The sequence below is a fragment of the Strix uralensis genome, chromosome 22 (genome assembly GCF_047716275.1).
Source record: "Strix uralensis isolate ZFMK-TIS-50842 chromosome 22, bStrUra1, whole genome shotgun sequence".
In the NCBI taxonomy this organism is placed as follows: domain Eukaryota; kingdom Metazoa; phylum Chordata; class Aves; order Strigiformes; family Strigidae; genus Strix; species Strix uralensis.
The window spans coordinates 10729001-10751511 of NC_133993.1; the positions used below are offsets into that span (position 1 = coordinate 10729001).

General features: G+C 45.6%; 1 protein-coding gene across 1 annotated transcript; it reads right to left on the reverse strand.

Moving 5' to 3' along the window:
• Positions 1–1197: 1197 nt before the first annotated feature.
• Positions 1198–21491, reverse strand: TOP2A (DNA topoisomerase II alpha). Its single transcript, XM_074892174.1, has 35 exons — positions 21415–21491; positions 20919–21059; positions 20673–20763; positions 20128–20191; positions 19503–19648; positions 19026–19123; positions 18495–18707; positions 18120–18293; positions 17810–17911; positions 17181–17318; positions 16871–17009; positions 16457–16614; positions 15912–16037; positions 15333–15443; positions 15134–15239; positions 14362–14471; positions 13520–13612; positions 12942–13056; positions 12501–12622; positions 11808–11956; positions 11072–11303; positions 10808–10942; positions 10483–10683; positions 9711–9906; positions 8317–8408; positions 7592–7741; positions 7408–7491; positions 6588–6785; positions 5526–5631; positions 5096–5236; positions 4534–4684; positions 4330–4391; positions 3945–4070; positions 2649–2884; positions 1198–2402 (listed from the first exon to the last, which is right to left on the reverse strand). The coding sequence occupies exons 1-35, from the start codon at positions 21445–21447 to the stop codon at positions 2253–2255; spliced, it is 4689 nt and encodes a 1562-aa protein (XP_074748275.1). The 5' UTR covers positions 21448–21491; the 3' UTR covers positions 1198–2252.
• Between the last annotated feature and the right edge of the window lie 1020 nt (positions 21492–22511).

Sequence of the window (22511 nt, forward strand, 5' to 3'; positions counted from 1 at the left end):
CCCAGCCAGGGCCCTGCCCGTGGCCTTTGCTGGTGCCTGAGTCACTTTGTGGTGACGAGAGCAGAGTCTTGGCCACCATGGGCCACCCTCAGGCCCTCCTCCCCCCTCGGGGGACACGCGATGCCCACGCTGGGTCAGTGCCCTGCACCCCCCCAGCCCTCGGCTTCCCCAAGGCCCCGCTCAGGGACATTTTGTGATGGAGAAAATCCCGGCGTGCCGCCCTCTGCGTGTGCAGTGCGGCTCTGGAGATGCATTTGGGGGTTACAACGCAGCAGCGCGGCCGCGGCCTCGCCCTTCGCCGTGCGAGTCGTGACAAGGGATTCCGCGGGCACGCTCGCGGCGAGGAGCCGTAAATAGCGGGGCCCCTCGGCGGGGCCGTGCTGGAGACGCTCTCCAGAGCCCGGCAGTGGAAAATCTGACAGCGCTTTCCACACTTGACCGGGTTCCAGCAAAGCACCTCGGTGGCACAGATAGCACCAGGGGACGGGGAGGGGGGGCCCCGGGGTTTGCCCGTCGTTCCTGCGGCTCCCCGGGTGCGGGGGGCACCAGGCTGGGACATGGGACAGGGGAGCTCTGTCCCGGGAGCTTTGTTAGGGACCCCAATCCCTTGTGCTGTGGGGACCCCACACCCTGAACCCCCATTTCTGCCCGCAGCAGAGGCAGCCACGTGCCCCCCCGCAGCCAGGCAGCCCCCCAGGGCTGTGACTTAGGCCCGGCTCAGCACAAACCCAGCACTGGGAGAAAAAAACTCTCTGGGCTGATTGAAACTTCAGGCCCTGCTCACCTGCGGCTGCAGAAGCAGAAGTTGGGGCTGGGGGGGGACGGGTGCAGGCACCGGGGCCTTCACAGGAATTGGGAAAGCTGGGCTGAGGGCACGGGTCCAGGCAGGGGCTTTGCAAAGCCCCGCTGAGGGCAAGGAACATCCAGGCAGCACCTGAGCCGGCGCCTCGGGCAGCTCCACCAGCCCCACGGTGAGCAGGGCCGAGCCAGTTTCCATAACAAAACCCAAATTGGCTAAATCTGCGCTGGAAACCACCTCAGAAGTGGGAGAGGAGCCCTCGGGCCCAGTCTGGCAGCGCAGGGTGGGAGCAGAGGTCTCTCGCCCCTGGGAAAGTCGGAGTTTCAGGTACTTACCATGAAGAGAGAGAGACACCCCCCTCCAGAGAGCTGGCGCAAGGGAAAAGCGAGGGCACAGGCAGCTGAGAATTCCTTTTTATTGACAAAAACTTGAGTAAAAACACTTTTTGTTATTATTATATAAATATTAAAAAGGACAGAAACTCAGGACAACAAGAAAAACACAAAAACATGTTGACAGACAGTGAAGAAATAGTGGTAGAGAAAGAGCTCTAGGAAAAGCAGAGCACAACCAGATAAACTCTGCAGGGAAGGGACGGGGACACGGCCCTGCTGCTGCCCGGGCGCTGCCCACCCCCCCCCACCCGGCGGGGGACAGCACCGGGCACGGGGGAACCGGCCGCACGCCCAAATCACCGGCAGATCAGGGAGCTCTGGCCAGCAAAGGTCTGTCCTGGCCACCAGCTGCCGGGCGCTGCCGGCCACCTCTCACCTGGAGGTGACCTCGGGGCTGACCCAGCCCAGCACGGGGTTTCTTGGCAGCCAGACAGAAGATAAAACTGCCAACGCCGAGCACAGAGAGGAGACAAGTCTGCGCAAACCTCCGTCGCTAAATCTGGCTTTTAAAAAACCCGACAGGGTAAAACTCAACGTGGCGGAGGCTGAAGAGGGGCCTGCACGGGTGTAAAGGGCTGCAAAAGAGAAAGAAAAACACGAGCGTGGAGATCTGAACACCAACGCCTCACGCTATTTCCCCAGGGTTGTGGAGTTCAAAGCTTACCTATTTTATTATTTTTTAAGATATCTAAGGAGGAAGGTGTCTATGTGAGAGGGTAAGTTAAAGGATTTGATATGTTCTAAAGTCTACTCTATAATGTTAAAATGACCAAAGGGTGGAAAGATTCCATCTAGCTAATGGTAAGAGGGAAGTGCATCAGCACTGGCTGGGCACATGGCTCCAGTGTTCACAAGAAAGGAGGGGGGTTCTGTTTAAACAAATTTAAGTTATTTAAAACCAAGAAAAATAGAACTGTAGTCAGTTCTAACAAACATTTCTGGACTAGCTTAAATTCAGTAAAAAGATTTCCCAGTCTGAGATGTTCTTTGGCGAGAGCACTGCGGAAGGTCAGTTTGTAGATGGGTTTGGATCAGCAGTTTAAAATCTTCATAAAAATTCAAAACAGATCGTCCTCGTCGGACTCCTCCAAGTACCGGACGGGTTTTTTGAGACGTCCAGGCCTGGCGTGGGGCACGGCTGCTACGGGGCTGTCGGCACGAGCGGTTGAGTCAACGGTGAAGGCATCGTCGTCTTCCAGCTTGGATTTCTGGAGGGGAAGCAGAGTCGGGAGGCAAATCGTGAATCCGAGTGTAAGCTGGGAACACTCAACTCGCAGCAAACGCCCCACGGTGTCACGGGGGAGGTGGCTGCTGGGCCCGACCCCCCTTCCCCACACCCAGCGACGCAGCAGACGGGTGTCGCAGGGGAGGTGCTGCCTCCGCCGCGCCGCTTCTGCCAGCACCACCGACACCACGCTCTGTGGCACCCCCTCGGCTCTTCGCAGAGTACAAACCTTTGCTGCAACCGATTTGGAAGGTTTCGAGCCAAAATCCGAATCTGAATCTGAATCCGAAACGAAAGCCCTCGGCTGCTTTCGGGTAACTTTCCGCCCCTTGGTCTGGCCGGGCTTCTTGTCCCCCGCGGCTCCTCCAGCCTTGGCGTCCAGGGATCCCTCCTTCCCCGCCGTCTTGCTGGATTTAGGCGCAGCCTTTTTCTTGGCCAGAAGATCCATGATGGACGGCTGGTTATCTGAAACAGAGCTCTGCGTTTAGTTGAAGCCCTTGTTTTGCTGCTCCCTTCTCATTCGCCGTTTGCTGACAACTTCCAACACAAACAGGGCCCTGCGCTGTGCCGCGGGGTCGGGCCGTCCCGTTTGGAATCACGCGTCTCTAGAAAGATTGCTCGTTACCAAGATGAGGAGGAACGAGGTTGTTTATCGGCTTAGTTCCACGACATTTAGAGGATCAAATTAAAACGTACCCGAAGCAATTTACAGACTATTTCAGATGGAAAAGTCCTGAACTCTCAAGGCTGTGTGACCATCTTATACCTTCCAGACTCTTGCACAGGGAAGGAATGAATTTACCACCTAAAGGGTTACTTGTGGAGTTCGTTCTTACCTATATTTTGGCATCTTTTTTAACAGCATCTTGAAGCATGTCTCCAAGTTAAGCTGAAATGAGCAGGCCATTTCTGAATGATAATAGGCTTTCTCAATTTAGAAGTGGAAGAAACAGCTATTTTGCTGTGAAGTAACACTATTTTACTGCTGGGATCAAAACCAGCTAGTGATGGAATATGCAAAACAGCTTTCAAAGTTTGACAAAGACTCTGGGCGGTTAAGTTTAAAAAAACCTGAGTCAAATGCCGTAGATTTACGAGGTCGAGCTAGCACTAAGTAAGATCAAGCTACCCCAAAGCAGCTTTTCTTCTTCCTGGGAAGCAAGCTACCAAGTAGCTTTCTTCCCAAAAAGACACGAAGTAGAACATTGACTGCAAGACACAAATTCCACTCGGATTATTTCTGCCAAGTATTACATAGCACTGTAGGAAGCATTCACTTTTCCTGTTCCCAAACTAAAATTCACTCCCTTCAAGCATGTCTGAGATGAACTAGAACATGATATGTTTGGAAACAAGACTGCTTTAAAAATGACAACTAGGCAACCTTTGCCACAAACCTCAGATCTTTTCTGAAACAAAAACCCAAGTTATTCAGACCTCTGCCTAGAAAAATCACTCAGACTTGTTTCCCACAGGAATAATAATAATTGTCATCTAAAAATGATTTTACTAGACTTTGCCTTACCTGTAGTGGCACTGGCCTTCTTAGCTGCAGCAGTTTTTTTAGGTGCGGCCTTAGTGTGAGGCACAAAGGCAGAAGGAGCTGCAGGAGCTTGACTCACATTTCCATTAGCAACATCTTGGTCTTGAACTGAATAAAGAAAGCAGAAATAGTCAAATTATCTACTCTGGCTATAAACATTAAGGAAGTAATTTTGATCTACTTTATAAAAAGAACAACTATTAAAACTGGATTAAATCACAAATTCAAGTTAGAAACAGACAGAAAAAGTCTGGTGCACTGAAACCAGCTGGTATCCCCAGCATCAGAGTTTCTTTGCAAGATCTTGTGATGAACGTGTCAGAACGCCCAGCGTGCTCTCGGGGGGTCAAGAAGGTCTCGTACTCACCAGGGGCAGCACTTTGCACTGGCTTTTGCTTGGGAGCTTTAGCTGCTTTTTCAGTGGTTTCCCTAGAACACAAAACCCCAAGTATTTTTTCAACTTACGACGCACTGAAGAGGTACACTGAAGAAAAAGAGCTATTAGCTTCTATACAGCATCAACACCAGAAGCACAACTGATTTCCAGTGACTTATGTGGAGAAATACTCACTTTGGAGCAGCTTTGGGCTTGGAAGATGTTTTTTTAGCGGGGGGTGTATCCGATTCATTGTTGCCTTCACTGTTGACCTGAAATTCAGACTCCTCATCCGAGCTGGAGAGATTTGCATCCGAGTCCGAACTGATGATGGTCTTGGCTTTGGCTGATGACATGACACAGATGCATTATTTTACACATTTGACAATATGCAGCTCAGTTTCTCTTTCAATATTTTAGCTGCAGTTATTAAAAAATAAAGATCTGACTAAAACCAAGCAGATATTGAGACTGCCAGTGAGAAGACTCCACATCACAGCCGTGTTCTGCACTCACTTCCCAACAATGCATTTGGTTTGCCAAGACAGTTGTGCAAATAAAGCCAATAACCTTATTTCTCTAGTTCCCCATTTCTGCTTTTCCTTGAAAAGCATTGTGAAGATCTGCTCAAATGGCAGAAATATTTAGTTACATACAGTAAAACAAGAATTATTTCTGACTGAGATCTCAGACTAAGTGGCCTGTTCCGTTTTCTCCTCCACAGACCGTCCCTCTTCCGCATTGTGTCCTCACCCACCTGCTGCTTGGCGAACCACTCTCTCTCTTCGAAGAGGCGCCTCAAAATCAGACTCTGAACCGGACCCCGAGTCTGACCAAGGGTTTCGTTTCTTCATTTTCTTTAATGGCTTAAAAGGTAGAGTGGCCTGTCTCTTACCACCTGCAAAATATGGGGAGACAGGATGAACCAGCAAACTTCCATCTGTACTTCGGGCTCAGCAGTCCAAGCTCAACTTGGAAATACATCACTAAATTCAGAGGATTCTGACTTAAACATCAAAGAGAAATAGTAATCTATCCTGCTTAACTGTTACTCAGAATCGCTTTCCCTCACCTAGTTTTTCCAAAGGTACTGATCCTCGATGTTACTTCAGGAAAAGGTCAGATAACCAAATTTACAGCCCTTCCCCTCACTTTCCACTGGTGGAATAACACATAAAAGCATTTACCTCGCTCAGCATTCGTCTTCAGTGTTAATCTCTGCTTAAGGTCTGAAGACTCTTTGTCTCCTGATGTATTTTCTTCTTGATTCTCATCAAACTCATTTTTTTCAGTCTGAAGATACAAGCAGATATCAAATAGATAGCGAGTCAGCTCACACAATTAGAAGTGGCACACAGAGTAATGCAGAAGGGAGCTGCTTATTTTAGACGTATGAAAGTCAGTGATACAAGAAATCTGAGTCTGTGAAACAAACTGTGTGTAAAATTGATTACAGCCAAGTAAATCAGACATGATCTGTCCCCAGATCAGGTGACTTAGAACACAAAATCCAACATTAACAAAAACAGGAACTTTGTCTCCACTCCTGAGAGCGCTTTGGTGCCGCCTTTGTGTGCTGATGGGATGGCTCCAGGGTGTGTTGAGGATGCACAACTGAACTGGGTGGGTTAAAAACAACAGTGCAAGTTATTTGGAAAAACTGTTAGATGGAACCATCTGTAGGAAAGGAGCAACGTCTGGCTTACAGGTCAAAACAGGTGAGGGGATATTTTAATCATCTATGTTGCAAATGGCTGAATGGCCTGATTTCAGCTAGCCCTATTAAAAAAAAGAGTTAAATCTTCTTTCTCTCCTTGATATCGAGAACAATAACAGCATTGAGGGGCTGAAAGCGTTACTGGAAATGCGAAGGCTGTTCTAGAGAAGTGAATTCACCAGCTGTACTTCCTGCCTGCTAGAGGATTTGTAAAATCCCCAAGACACCTAGAACAACCTTACTTGCATCTGTCTTTTCATTGCTAGGCTACCAAACCATCTCTGACACTGTGATATATGCTCTTGCCAAAAGATTTCCCTCCAAGCCAACTCCTGATACATTAGTGAATCTGTTCTCCCTCAGACTGAGCAGTGTGAACATTTCCAGTGTTTCCCAGACCCTCAGACTCCGTCCCTCTCCCTGCGTAGCTGCTTCATTGGGACAAGTTCAGCTGGCAAGAACTTGCAATTCTTTAGGACCTTATTGAAGAGGACGTAAAGAAAGATTGAGCATTCCGAGTGCTTCTTTTTACCTTTATTTTCCTTTTAGTTCTCTTCTCTGCCTCTGCCTTCATCTCTGCAGTTATCCGAGGAACGACCCTTACGCCATGAGGTGATGGTAATACTTCTGACAGTTGCTCCTTCTTCACCTTCGTTTTCCCTCCTTTCATCTTTAGAGGTTTACCACCACACCCTGCCTTCTCATCCTCAATTTGCTTGGCTTCCACTGCCTGTAGAGGTGAGCATAAGAAAATACAACCATGAGAATACAAAAGAGAGTGGACTGCTGAAAAAACCCCACCATCACAGCCCTTTGCAGTAAAGCACTCTATACTTGCTGATAGATTTCCTACCATCAGGTTAAATGAAGCTTCCCACTCTCCTACACATTTGCACATGTTCAAGCAATGATCTAAGCCAGAGCTGTAGTTTGGTTACGTGGGGAGTAAGAAGAGACATGGGCAGGGACCAGGTGTGACGGTGCAGACACCTGCCCACAGTCTGGGCTCTGTTCGGTAAAGTACAGCTCCTCCCTCACCTTTTCAGTGTCCAAAAAGCCCTTTGATCTACAACTCCTCAGACTACATCCTAGTACTAGTTTTCTCTCAAGCCCTCCTAAAACCCCACTACTCAGACTGGTAGTTGACCACCTTCCAAGAGCCACCCTGTTTGGACTCCCTGGCCCAAAGCAGCACTACTCCTGTGCAAGCTGGGAAGGTGAAGGAAGCTTTCGTTCTCCTTGAGGAGTGGCAGACATAGGAGCTATCATTTTTAGTTTCCTTGTTATGACAAAAAAGAGCTGGTGGATAAGACTGCAAGGGAGTCAGTCATCTGCACTGAACTCTGACATACATCAAGTTCTTCAACAAAGACAGCAAGGTCTTCCTTCCACAGATCAGAGGCACTCTTGCACTTAAGGTCTTCCAGCTCCTTTTCCTAAAGGGAATCACAGTTGATAATTATCAGTCACATTTTAATCCACCATCAAAAAAATATATTATAAACAATGCTTTTATAAGAAAAGGAAGGAACATACTTTGTTATCTCTCTGCTTACAGAGCTCATCTTTCTTCTCTTTAGTCAGATACCAAAGGGGCATGTTCAGCAGATAGTTGAAGTCAGGTCCGGTATCTGCAGCTGGTTCTTTGTCACCCTCCTCCTCTTCCTCCTTCTCCTCCTCCTCTTCCTGAATGTAAATTTAAAACAAACATTGTCAACAAATACATTGACATACAAGGGTAGGGGTGTTGATCAAATTTGGATGCTTCGCAGGCACTCCATGTGCTTATGGTGTCCTAGACTCTTCGAGAACGATTCGGAACTGGATAAAGTGATGCTTCGTAAAGCCTCAGCTGCTATCGCACAGAGGAATCCATCTGCAAAAACAATTCTCCAGATCTCTTCTGCTCTCTCTATTTAGCCTCTCTGTCTCAATACTCCAGATTCTCTCCTCAGGCTACTTAAAACTGTCGCCTTCCTCACAGTCCTTCCACAACTGCGTCCCATGGGCGGAAGGAAACCCTTAAGGAAGGGCAGGAATTGGTGTGGCAGGAGGACTCAAACCCGTATGAGCAGGTCTCGGTGCCTTCTGAACACGAGACTGAATTTCTGCTTGCCTGCTCCCTACCACAGACATACCAGACACGCAAGATCTTGAATCCTACAAACTGAAAAGCAACTTGGGCTTCTTCATACGAATTATGAAGCTTCAGAGATAGGGGCGGATTTGGATCTCTTTGGAGAGGATGACTGAAGCATTACCTTGTTTTGCGATTCCTTCCAAGCCTTCACTGGGTCAGATTCATACCCTCTCTTGATAAGAACTTGAATCAGCTCTTTCTTGGGTTTGTTTTCTGTAAACAGACATTTCAGGATTGTCAGTTAGCAACCACTACCAATCACTGTTGGGAAAGTCAGATGAGCTTTAAATTTTGGATCCCATAGTTCTAGCAGCTCAGCATCCTTTCGGGCTCTAAAACAGCCTTTCCTCATCAGAGGTGGGACACGTGGAAGAGCCTGAAATAACACCTAAAAAGTTCCCTCTTAGCAGGCGATTTGTCGGGTCAGCATTGCTCCTACGCTGCCAGGAGTCCCTGCCAGAGCACTGTAAATATTTTTTTTTCTTCATTTCCATATATGCGTTTCCCCACCCAAAGTAGTTTTTGAACTTTGAAAAAAAAAGACCTGATGGTATCAAAAGGGTTTCACAATAATAGGCAGGTGGAGTGAAAAAACTCCTGATAGCGCTTAGACTTTGGTAGAGCTTGCACCTCATTAGACGTCACCTGGGAAATTTATGCTATTAACTGCCCCGACCAATGGAAATGCTTCAGCTGGAATTTGTTCCTTTTTAAGATATCAGAAGCAATCAACTGTGAGACAAATACAAATGAAACCAGCTCTGTCAGCCTTGGAACTACTTATTACAAAAACCCAAGAAAATGTGTTTCAAGGGAATTATTTCTCTTCCCAAGTCAAGTCAAACACGGAGGCTGTTGGGATTATGGGGCTGCCTCCAGACACAGACCACAAAGCATCTTATGACACTTTGTCTAGCTGCATCCTCCAGGAGTGGAAGTGAAAGACAGACTGCCTTTGAGTCCGAGGTGGAAAAGTTGAGTGAAAAATTGGAATGCTGGGAACAAAGACCTGTTTCTTTTTCCAGCTCATGATTCTCAGATGCTGTTAACTCGAGTATCTTCTAAGTTTGAAACCCCAATCCACTGAGAAGATGATCTGGAATATTTCTGCAGAGGTTCACAAAGATAATGGGGAGATACAGGTTTATGCGTTTGAACAGAAAACACTACCCCTTTCTAACCCCACCAGCACTTAACTCCTATTCCTACCAAGTCAAAAATAGATGGGAACGATTGCTAAACTATTAAAAAGAAATTTTTACTCTCAAAATAGTGTCAGACACACAGTAGGAAAGCTGTATGAGTATCCTGTTTTAATTAATACGTGCATAATGCTCTGTAGACCAAGGATACTCGGGGAAGCGTTTTCCTCTTGTGTGTTACTGGAACAGAAAGATAAGCTCTGGTGTAGTTCGTTAAGAGCCAGCCGGGGCTGAGGGGGTGCTGACAGAACTCCAGGGAGCACCTAGTTCTGCTCCCAGTTTTATAAACCAAGTACCCAAGAACAACGCATACCGATCACGATTTTGCCATCTATTTTCTCCAGGATGAAACGAGCCTGGTTGCTCAGTTTTGCAGACTCGGCACCCAGCATTCCAATGAGCCATTCTTTTCGCAAATTGTAATAGCGGAGCCTGAGTTCAAAGAACTCTTTAAGAATATCCTGGGGAGAGTCGTACTTCTTGAGAAAGCCGACATGGTCAAAAAGAACCTAGATGAAAGAACACAGGCGTTATGATGATAAAACTCATTTCCAAAACCACTGAAAATTACCTATAACACAGGTGTGGTAGTACAATGGAATTATTAGGCCAACAAATTATAAAACCTTAGTGCTGTTTTTAGAATTTTAGAAATTACTTCAGTTTGCAAGCACAGCAGCAGAGACACTTTCAGAATTTCAAAGTTCTTGAAAACACATAGTGGGGTTAAGGTTACTTGAATCTTAAAGCTATCTGTAGGATAAACATCTTGCATCAAGCCTGCACACAGTCAGACTCCGAGGTTCTATGGCAGTGCTGTTGCACAACAAAGGTCTCTGTAAACTGTGTGATTTCAGATCACTTTGACTCCTCCAGGCACGGCCATAGCCCTCCAGGCCCATTCCCAAGCCAGTCTCCTGACCTTTTGAAGCATATTTCAAAAGCTGATTTAAAACCAGTAACAGCAGAAAAATCAAAGCGAATAGGTTACTGCAAGAGGATTTTTGTTACACGCAGCAGCTGCAGCTGTCCACACAGTCTTTGAGTGAAAGCAAGAACTTTCTTCAGTAAAATCTATTACATACCATGGAGTTGCATGTTAAACTCGTTTGGAGTTTGAAGACTTTATGCAGCCCCACTGCTTGAGCTTCAGCTAGTTTTTCTTCAGTCATCTTCACTATAAACTTCACTGTCGTGTCTGTGTGATATTCTTTGTAGTCTGTGATCAGTGGGGGTGTCTTCTCAGTCCCATTTAACATTGGCTCCAGAACTTGCTCTTTATAAGGCTGAGGAAAGAATCAAAGTCAGACCCATGTTTGCCATGGAGCTGAGAAGCTCCAAAATCCACCTGTCACTTTTTGCTTTACAGGGCAAACTATACATTCCTGGGGCAAATTCACCGTTTGTTACCTGTGTCCATGTTCTGACAGGCAGCTCGGTGATCTCGATGGTTGTAGAATCGAGAATAGACACTTCACCACTTATCACATACTGGTTAGGTCCCAGCTCATGTATTGTGCCTTTGAAATTCTTGTAACTAGGAAGCTAAGCAGAAGAGAACACTGCGTTCAGCTTTGTGTGGATGCTTCTGTTTTTAAGCCCTTGCATGAAATGCTCCAATATGTGCTGAATAAACTAACAAGGGAGAGATTGTTTTTTAAATACATTCCTTACCATTGGCAAGGGCTCTTCTCCATCCATCAGACGACGGATATTATTCACGACTTCCCTGGTATCAAAGTTGGGGATCTTACAGGACCAGCCGGTGCCGATCCCTTCTGCCCCATTTATCAGCACCATCGGGATGATAGGCATGTACCACTCCGGCTCCACACGCTGGTTGTCGTCGTAGAGGAACTTCAGGATATTGTCATCCATTGGTGGGAACAGCAGCCGTGCTAGTGGGCTAGAACAGGAAAGAAAATTTAAGCCCAAATTTTTGTTACAGAAGAGTGACCACCAAGCACGTGCTTTAAGTACGTATATATCAGATGTTTAATGTCTGGGAAGGCTCCAGCTCTCGATGTACCTTGCTTTGGTACAACCATGCATGTGCTCAAGTAACCCATTTGATCAAGTTCAACCTGAGCGGCCGCTGGACTTTCAGATACTAGAACTTCATTCTCCCCACTCAAGTTCATTTTTTCTTATCCTACCCAAATTTTTCCCTTTGTTTTCGCTCCCATTTCCATATTCTGTGCTATGCCTTTCTGTTCTCTGGGATGATAACCAAGTTTACATATCTGAATCTCAGATCCAAATCACACTTCATTTGTTGCTATGCTGAGTATGCAAGTAGTCCCAAGTTTTAAAGGGAAAAAGTAAATTCATTTTCATTTTAAACGCTGTCAAATTGAGCCCTGTAACACGCTAAGAATATTTAAGACAGTAAGAAAACTTTAATGCTGACCTGAGCATTGTAAAGATGTATCGAGGGCTGGCAGAGTCCTTCCCACCATGCAGCCTTGTGCCGAACTGACCAATAGGCTGCAGCAAGTTGACGTTGTTACTGCCCACAAAGTTCTGAGCTAAGTTAATAATAGTCATCATCAGCGATGCCTGCAAGAAAGGAACGTTTAAAGCTAAAAAGGCGGAATTCTTCACTGAATGGACAAAGTTAAAGGCAAAATTCACACCAAGAACATAACTGATAGAGGATAAACTAATAAAATACCGGAGGAAACTCTCACTCGTGGATGACTAGACATATTCCAGTGACCCACCAGATATTGCTAACAACCTGTTCTTGAAACCTCCAGTGAAAGACTCTATCAGTCTCCCAAGAGAAGCTTGTTTTAGTGCTTAACTTCTCCTTACCAAGGTAGAAAGACTATTAACATCTGCCTGAATCTATCACAAATAAAGTGGGTTTTTCCCCATTCTACTTTTTGAAGGAAATATATTCCCATAAAGTCTAGGTAGGACAGGCAGACTGACCATTAAATAAATACTGAAGGATTAACAGCAGATATACAGCCACTTTGTTTGGCTTTTATACTCAAACATCTGATCCTGCTTTAGAGGCATCTTAACTGTCGAGTCAACAGAAGAGCTTTTTGTCTTTCATTTAAAAAGCATCTTGTACAACAGGCCAGGTTCTTACTTCACCATGATGGTATGAGGACATCTCAGCTACAGAACCAGCCAGCTGAGCAACCTTCACCTCCCGCTTATCGTTTCGTTTGAAACATGTGAACAGAACTTTTCTTTGACCTGGCTTCAAACCTGTATAAAAAAGAAAAGACCGTGTGATTAGAACACACAACATGTTTCACTTCGCTTCTGCTCTCCTCAGACTAAGAACCACTTACACACCTGAAGATTCTACACCAGGAGAGTAAGGTAATGCCATAATATACTACAAAATGGACGAGACGTTTAAACCAAAGATTAAAAAACTTGGACATCAGAAAACAGCCTTCAGAACACTGACCCTGAAAACTCAGCAGGTTCCCCGATTCTGATGATGCCATGACATACAAACACCCAGTTATGAAGTTCTGGGGAATGCACTATGTGGAATGACTACCTCGAAATAACTTACCATCAACCAGGGACGGGATTGATCTTTCATTATCTGAGTTTGAGAACAGCACTAACTCCTTGTTGATGAAGTCGTTGTATGTCAGGTAATGAGTGTTTTTCCCATATAGGTATTCCTAAGAAAAACAGGTACAAGACTGCCTTAGTTTTAACAAGGTCTAAGCTGTTTCTTAGCTCGTACTTGGCTAGTTTCAGGAAAATGGAAGCTCCCTGTAAGACTAGCTAAACCCAGTGCAAGTGCTGGCGTTCTTAGCATGGCAAAGTGAGACATCGCTTCCCATGATGCAAGCCCATTTTTTGAGAAATAAAGTCTTCATACAGTCCTGCTCGAGTTATCATTTCCCTGTTGATAAAGTAATTTGAAAGATAAGAGTTGAAAATTAAATGAACTGTTAGACAATTGACAATGATGTTACACTGACGAGAGAAGCTGCTCTGCAGAATCCTGAAACATTTTTAAATCCCGTAACCCGGTGACGGCCTGACTGAGCTGCGGGCAGCTCCAGCGTGCCAGACTGAAGCTGAGAGCAGACCAGGGAGACAGGAAACCAGTTTCCTTCACATACATAAAGCTTTTACCTCTGGCAGACCATGCAGCTTCCGTTGTCTTCTATCCTCCATGAAATTAGTCAGCCACTCCTTTCGCTCTTCTACCTTCTTCTTGCTAAAGGCCTGTATATTACAAAACAAAAAGTAACTCAATTCTAGGACATTTTGTGGTGCGCCTTATTGGATCCCTTGAGAAAAAGAAAGCATACCCAAAGAGTTTACCCGGGAGAATAACGTGCTAAACAGGCTGACTTAATAGCCCAAGAAGTGCAATTTTATTGGAGCTAAACATCTTAAGAGCATAATTTCCACCAGTCTTTAGGAGACATGGCAGTTAGGTTTAAATGTATGAATTTTTAACACAACAACAGAAAACTAAAGCAGATTTGATGGGAAATTAATGTTTTGGGAAAAAAAATTGTTTTTTTGGCATTGCCTAATAGCGCAGAATACTTAAGAGTCAATGGCTACTGGAGGTGATGAAGTTCACAGAAACAAGGACTGTTTTAATCCACTGCTGAACCATTTTGCAAGAAAGTCTGGGGGAGAAAGGGAAGGTCTGACTTGGAGAAAACTGCAGCAGAACATGCAGAAAAACGTTAAAGGAATGTTTACTGTTGTGTCTGAAAATGTCAATTGCTTTGTAGTGATTAGTTTGTTCTGAGCTATATTTAAAAGCCATCATTAAAAGGGTACTCTTGGCCTGAGGTCTGTGGCCAGATTTGCTTCTACTGGTTGGACTAAAGCCGTAGCCTTGGTAACAAAGAGATTGTCTCAGGCCCAAAGACCTCTAAGAGCATTTTAAGAGAAAATACACAGCACCAAGCAGTGGAATACCAAAGGTAGTAAGTCAGCAATTAAATGTTAGTTACCAGGGTGATCGCAGCATCGTCTTCAGGACCAGAATATTTGAAGCCAATTCGATGCTTCGCCATATCTGCAAAGTATTCTTTAGCCTCCTTCGATGTGCTGGTACCCAAACCTGCAGAGACAGTCCTAGTTAATCCTAATAACTTCCTGCTTAAATTAAGTTGCAGTTCAAGGAAGTGTTTTGCTATGTCTAGTTTCTGTGATGCATGCTATAAATGCACAGCATGAAGACGACTTACTGAATATTTAGGTTACTTTACAATGAGATGTGAGGTATCCCAAAAATCCCAAGGACTACAGATAAGTGAGCAGTTGCATGTTGTACTTTTGGATTTTGTCTGTAACTTCTGTAGATATCTGACATGATTAACTGCAAATTGGAAATGATTCCCCAGCATCCAGCCATTGTTCTGCAGTTGGCAACTTTCTTATTGGTATTAAGCAATCCTGGAATAAGTACTTAGCTTACAGCGCTGACAGTACACGAGGACTGTGCTATGGAAAACAGCACATAAAACCGAGCATAACTGCCTAAGAGGGCACATATCGTAGTTCAATTTTGAGAGATTTTATTATTTTATCTAGTTAGAGGTTATTGTTTCCTTACTCTTCTATTTTATGTCGCATGTATTTGCAATCAGAATATCTTAGGAGGGAAGAGACTTGGAGGACACTCGTCCCAAAGCCCTTCTGCAAAAGCAGGGCTAACTGAATTTAATCACGAATGCTCTTACTTGGATCATTTACCTTCACCATATTAAGTTTCCTACAAACCTTTATAGTACTTGATTTTCCATGAATTGTAGTTCTGTGTACTGTTTTTCCATTCTTCAAATTCAGGAATGCTGTAGAATGCAATTTCTTCTTTCTTTTTAGAGACCTACGACGAACAAATATTTGAACTGTGAAATGAGAGGCAGATCTGGACCAATGGATCCTTACTCATTCACCTCACCAGCCTCCCAACCCTTGCCTTTATGATGGGAGTAATAAATTCCTCCAGAAAGTTGTGCCTTAGAAGAGATGGCCAGTTGTGATGGATGAAGTTAATCAGCAAACCTTTGATATGCGAGCCATCTTGATCCTGGTTTAAAAAGAAAAAAAAAAAGCCACATGTTTAATCAGGGACATGATGGAATTGTCAATTGCTCAATAGCAAATGATTCTGTAATTCCAACTAACTGACACTATTAACCATCACCTCTAAAAGGTGACCATGCATTGTTTAGCTACTGAAAATTAAGAGAAACAGAAAAGGCACATTCTTGGTGAAAAAAATGTATCAAGGACTGGTCCAAGGACCTTGAACCAGCAGATGGGAAAGATGGTATTGAGCTATTTTGGTGATGCTACTCCCCCCTCTACTTTATCTGTTTTGTTCTGTGGCTGACAAGACATAATGACCCACTAAAACATAGAATGATAGAAAGAAACGAATACAGAGAATTAGGTACAAAAATGGCAGTGGGAGAAGAGTAGTGTTTTCTTCTTTCCTCTGTATTCAAGTGTTGGTTTTCTTCCTCTCCCAGTTTTCAGTTTTAGTGAACCTAACCTGATCTGTCATAATCATAATCTTTCCATAGCGAAGACTCTTTAAAGATTCTTGATCTTCATAGTTCTTTTTATACTGTAAACCCACAATCTTGATGATGTTGTTGATTTCAGCATTTTCCATAATCTGGAAGAGATCACACAGAATAAAAACTTGTCTCTCGGACTTAAAATGTATCTCAAAATAGTCTAAAACTATCCATAAGTATACCATTGACTGAGCTTTGTCTTTCTCAGTGGTTTTTTGCTGTTTAGAAATTTATCATTTCTAAACTGAAGTCTAATGCTTAAATTATTCTAGATCATTCCGAACGTTTTCTAGTCCACAACACAAACACCATCCCTTCAGGCACAGCACTGACTATCCCAACAGGACTTAAGGAACATTCCCACTTAACCAGCAAGGCGGGCTGACAAGGAGACCAGCCTCGGGTGTTTAAGACACTACTCCTGTGAGGTGGGTCCAGGTGCAGCTGTACTGACTCAGTTAAAACACACGGCATCACCCGAAGCACACACGTAGCCTGTAACGAGTTTCCCACTAACCTGCTTATGAGAAGCTTCTCTGACGTTGAGCATTTTCCCACGAAGGGGAAATACTCCATATTTGTCTCTACCAACCACTCCTAGACCAGAGACAGCCAGTGTTTTGGCTGAATCTCCCTCAGTCAGGATAAGTGTACAATCTAAAGAATGCTTGCTGCCTAAAAAGGAAAAAAAAAAGTTAATTTTCTAATTAAGAAGTGAAATCAAAGCCTGCATACTCACAAATGGAATAACTATCTTCTAACACATGCAGGCTTTGTTGCACTGTGCATAGTAAATGGGACTGTAAAATGGGGATAAACTATAAATACAGGTTTTCTTGTTTTTCCTTAGGAGACAATTCTTCCATTTGTCTAATGAACAAGTTTTAACTGTTTTTGAATGAATTGGTTACAAAGGATGTAAAACACTTACCAGCATCATTGGCATCATCCAGCTTAGGAACACCCTTAATCTTCGTGTGCTTCACAGCCGAACATTTCTTATTCAGCTGGCTCTGAGCTTTAAATTTCACCCAGTTTAGGACACTTTCAACAATACCACAGGTAAGTGCCTGCAATACAAAAAATAACCCCAAATAACTGTGAGAAAAGCCTTACCAATGACAGAATTTTAAGTTACATACTTCAGTTCATGACACTACTTCAAAAGTATACATTTTCCACGTTAAACGTAAGATGCAGTTTTACAGACATCTTGATTATCTGCGTATATCAATACTTACGCCCTTAATAAATTTTTCACTCAGTTTACAGGTTGAGCCAAAGCTCTTTGCCTGCAGAGTCATGTTCTCCTTGGTCTGAGAGTCAAAGGTTGGATTTTCAATTAAGGAATTCACGAAAATCCACATGTGGTTCTTCACCTGTAGTTAAAGACAAGAAGCATCACACATTACACAGGCTCCTCTCGGCAACAGCAGCGTGTTCTGACATTCACCCGTCAGATTCGCAGTGAGGAAAAACTCAGTTATCACTATATGGTTTTGAGTTTTCCTAGATGACTTGGAAGAATTTAGGACAGCTAATGAACATGCATGAACAATGTTCTATGATTTGGGATGTCAAGGATCAGCAGCTCTCAGCCTAAATAGGTATTATCTAACAGATACTGAGTTTTAGTTCATCTTCACTGACTTACAGTGCTCTGACTGCAAAGTACATCAGCCAGACAAAGAGAAGATTGTTAGTTGGCTTAAAGTGGAAAATACAAGACTTCTATAATTAGCAATTTTATGTGTAGTCTGTATAATGGACATAGGTATTATTAATTAATGTAGTAATGCATTAAGCTGTAGTTACAGTTTGCGATAATGCTAGAGTTGTGTTTCCCACTAGGGGAATTCTGACATTGTACCTGAAAAGGCTTCACTCCAACTCCATTTTTGTTCTTCTTTTTCACAACATCAATGAGTTTAGTCACAAGCTGGTCAGCTACGTAGTCAACGTGCCTGCCACCCTAAGGGAAAACAGGACCAAAGACCTGGTGGTGATTCCATTTAAAAAAAAAAATAGTATGTGTATCTATTGCAAACTTTAAGCACAGTCTTTGCCACATTAAGCAACCAAGTATTTTTCCCTAACGCACGTACATTTGAAAATAGCTAAGAATATTAATGATGAAGACTATGGCATTAGCTTGACTAAATAAAGTAAAGAAGCGTTACCTTTGTAGTGGCAATGCTGTTGACAAAGCTAACTTGCTGGAAGCCCTTTTCGCTCAAAGTCAGACACACTTCCCACCGAGAGTTTACTTCCTCATGCACCACCTTAAGCGCGTTACCAGTTTCATCTACTTTGTCCTTCAGGTAGAGGTCCACGTAACTGCGGAATCCCTTCACCTGCATACAGATGAAAGCAGACGACTCGTTTATGACAGCTCCTATAAATACTTAATTCATGTCCTCCTGAAAAGCGGGTAGAAAAATCACTCAGGCAAATTTTCCCTTTACTACATGTAATGACATAAATTGTTTCAACAAAATCTGTTTAAATGGCATGAGAAATACAGGTATTGCTGTTTCTTTTAAATGTTCACTTACAGGCAGCCTCTGTCCATTTAGGAAAACTTTGACATCCTTTGTGGATCCAGCAATATCATATGCTCTTCGAGACATTAGTGCTACAATGTCTTTATCGAGAATTGTCATCTTGAATTTTGACAGATCAGGTTGGAAAGTAACACACGTGTAATCTTCTCCATCAAAATATTTCAGCTGCATTTCACCGGCCTTTCCCATGTTGTCAGTCCAGGTCTAAGAAAAGGAGGTTTTGTGAGCTGCCAGTCTAATGCACACAAGCAGCTAGCTTAGTTTTTAAAAGCAGTAAGCTGATCTACAAGTTTGAAATACTTTCAGATTAAAAAACCCAGCTGGTTAAAAACTAGATTCTGATTGTGTCTGCTCACTTCATTATTCATTTGAATTATATTTTGCGGTACAATAACTGTGAGCCAAATTTATTGTAATCATGGTGCACTGAATGCAAGTTACACCTAGACCTTTGGAACAAAACCTGAGGGTCTTAGTTGAAAATCTCAGGTATAACCTTACTGAAATGAGAAGTGTTCATACCTGCTTGAATAATTTCTTGTATTCGCGACATGCAGTTTCCACAGTAAATTTTGTGCTAAATATGTTGCACAGTTTGGCTCCATAACCATTTCGCCCACCTGGAATTAGAAGGAAAGCAGAGCTGTGCTACTACCTTTGTTCAAAACCATCTAAAAGAATTCCAGACTAACAGGAGTTGTTGAGCCACTTCAGCACAATCAAAGTACAACTGTCAATAAGCAACAATATCCTGCAAACTCAGTACGTGACTATAAACCCACATTTAATTGGGATTAGTGTTCAAAGAGAGTTTTTCCTGTTCTCCATGTTTGTACCGTGATTACTGTAAAACAGAGCACGGAGACCTCTCTGATGGCCTCAGAACGCCGTTTTCATGTCGTGTTGAGGACTTCCTTCCTCCCATTTTGGTTCCGTTCACACGTTTAAACGGGTCAGGCTGCTCAGCAATATCAGCGTGTATTTGAAAGTCTTCCCTACCTGTGACTTTCTTTTCATTGTCATCGTAGTTGCTGGACGTTAGTAGCTGCCCAAAGATAAGAGCAGGCACAAAGACCTTCTCCACCTTGTGTTCAACAACTGGAATACCTTTCCCATTGTTCCATATGCTGATTGTGTTATTCTCTCTAGGGGGAAAACATACATGTGTTTTTAAGGCTGCAAATGACTGAGTTATGAAACAAGTATTATGCAAAAGCTCTGGGGAAAGGCGACCATTTCATAAAGAGCAAATCTGTGTTCAGCAAGTGCAGAAACAGCCAGCAGAGGGAGGACAAGTCAACAACAAAATTCTCAAATCTGCAGCTATCCTCTATGAAATGGACAACCACACATAAAAACCCTCTATCTATGCTCAATGACAGAATGAAGAAGTTGAGAGGAGGAAGAGGAAAACGGCCAGAATGGAGAACACCAACAGAGCAGTCATTTCACAAGTCAGCACTCGCTAAGAGACCCAGGGACTAAGCAAAGCAAAAGGCTTTCACAACTGGGGAATTACCCTCGGTCTAACTCGGATCGGCCGCCTGGCAGAGCCCTCCAACACTACACCAGCCCCACGCACTTGAGTTGGGAAGGCAAGGAACAGAAATGAAATCAAACTTACACGTCAATTGTAATTTTAATGCATGACATGTTTTTATCCCTCTGCTTGTTGTCTGCAGCGTTGACTAGAATGGAAAGATTATTGTTATTAATATTACATTCTCAACCAAGACCAAACTATTAAAGTGTCTTCAGTGGAACGAATGCAAAAATTCAACACACTGTTACTAGTAACCATCTTGGTGTGCAAATATTTTGCAAGTTACAAAGACGAGTACAAGTTAACACAAAAGGGAGAATTCTGGGCTGAATGAGATTGGTTCTGTAATGGAGTCCTCTGCCATCCCATGAATGGCTTACTATTAAACAGCACTAACAGAAGGACATTCGTATCCAGTATTTCCAAGCACAATCAACAATGAACGTTCACTGCCAACACCATCCATCAAATTACACACTAGACCACTTGGTCGACAATGTGACTAGATAAAAATACTTTTACCTTTATCTTTTATTTGTTAACTTCTTACATTTAGTTCCAGTTTTTCAGACATTCAGCACCCGTTAATAACTCATCAATCACTGACTCAACACACATCACCTTACCCAGAATCTCATCAAAGATTTTGTATAAGCCAGGCACAAAGGTCACTTCTCTGCAGTTAAGGCCCAGGTCCTCATCAAAAACCCACATTTGCTGAAAAGAAGGCAAGAAATATGTTAAGTGCCCAGGTATACCTCCTCTTCTGCACCATCAGTCTGTAAAGCAGATGTTTGGCGCTTTATAAACAGATGTGAATGACCTCCCGCCTGCACCGACCACCCTCCCTTGGCCCGGGCCTCCCCCCGCACCTGGGTGACCAGCTCCACGGAGCCGATGTAGGTGTCGGGCCGGAGCAGGATGTGCTCCAGCTGCGTCTTCTTCTGGTAGATGTGCTCCACCGAGAGCAGCTTCTTGGCGTCATCGCCCTTGGGCACGCGGGGGTTCGCGGGCTGCTCGGGGGAGAGACGGCGGCAGTGAGGGGCAGCGGGGTGCGGGCGGCGAACTGGGGGGGCCCGGAGGGGGTCAGGTCGGGGGAAGGGGGGAGTCGGAGCGGGCCCGGGCGGCGGGGGACCCCGACACGGTACCAGGGGAGAGGATGCCGCGGGGGGTCCCGAGGAGAACGTGGATGGGGGAAATCTCGGAGGAACGGGGGATCGGAGGAGACCGGGAGGAGGAGGAGGCCGCGAGAGGGGCCCGGGGAGGCCCCGAAGGGGCCCGGCGGGAGCTGAGGGGGGCCCGGGACGCCGAGGGGACCCGGGGGCGCGGGGCGTAGGACGGGAGAGGGTGGCGGGGCGCCGCACGCACGCGGAGAGGCGACGGGGACTCCAGGAGCTCCATGGCGGCGGCGGGTGCTGGTGAGCGGCGGCGATGGCGGCACCAACGGCCCGGGGCCTTTCAAACCTCCGCTCAGCCCGCCGAAACCGTCCGCCAATCCCCGCCCGCGGGCCCCAGCGCGCCGCCAATCGCAGAGGGAGGGCGGGGACACGGGTCGCGGCCCTCCTCTCCTTCTGACCAATCAGAGGGCGCCCTGCGCATTCAAACTAGCCACTCAGAAGGGATAGTTGCGTGACGGGCGGCGAAATCGACCAATAGGAGAGTGGAGGCGTTGTGAGGCGGGGCTATACCGCTGCCTGGTTGCCGTTGGGGGTGTGATGTACTGGGTCGCGCTGGGCAGCCCCGGGGGGACACTGGGGACACTGGGCAGCTTCTGGAGACGCGCAGGGACCTACTAGACAGGCCTTGGGGACCCACTGGGCTGCCCCCATGTCACACCGGGGCCGTATTGGGCAAGCTTGGGGATCCACTGGGATCCACTGGGCAGGTCCTGGGGATGCACTGGGACCCACTGGGCAGGTCCTGGGGATGCACTGGGACCCACTGGACAGGCACTGGGGACACACTGGGGACACTGGGGCACAGTGCTGCCTCTTCAACAGACACCGGGCCCTGGAGCGTGCCCCTGTGTGCCTACCCCAGAGCTACCAGCCCGGGGGGCTGCCGCCATGGGCAGGCAGAGACCCCAACCCGCTGCTGCTGCCCCAGCCCCGCGCCCCAGCTCTGCCCGCACACCTCTGCCTGCCTGCTCCTGTGCGGAGAGGGGGACGATGCCTGCTTCTTGAGGATTTTGCCCCTGCCTGCTGCTGGCGCTTTGGGAGGGGCAAACTCCGCTGCCTGCACCTCGAGAGAGTCACACTCTGGTTCCCGAGGGCCGGGAGAGGCGAAGCCCCGCTGCCCACAGTGCAGCAGCAGCTCAGTCTCTGCCCAAACGCCAGGTCAGGCCAAGCCTGGTGCTGCCTGTGCCCTGGGAGAGGCTGCTTGGTTGACGCAGCCCCCGCGTGGCTCCAGACCCCCTCCCCAGCTCCCAGGCTGGCTGCAGCGTGCCCCCCCATGCCCCTCGCTGT

Coding starts and splice junctions, on each gene's coding strand:
- TOP2A (XM_074892174.1), bottom strand. CDS start 21,447: ATGGAGCTCCTGGAGTCCCCGTCGCCTCTCCGC. Junction 19,649..20,127: donor ATTAAAATTACAATTGACGT/GTAAGTTTGATT, acceptor TTTTCCCCCTAG/AGAGAATAACACAATCAGCA. Junction 13,613..14,361: donor ACGATGCTGCGATCACCCTG/GTAACTAACATT, acceptor TGTAATATACAG/GCCTTTAGCAAGAAGAAGGT.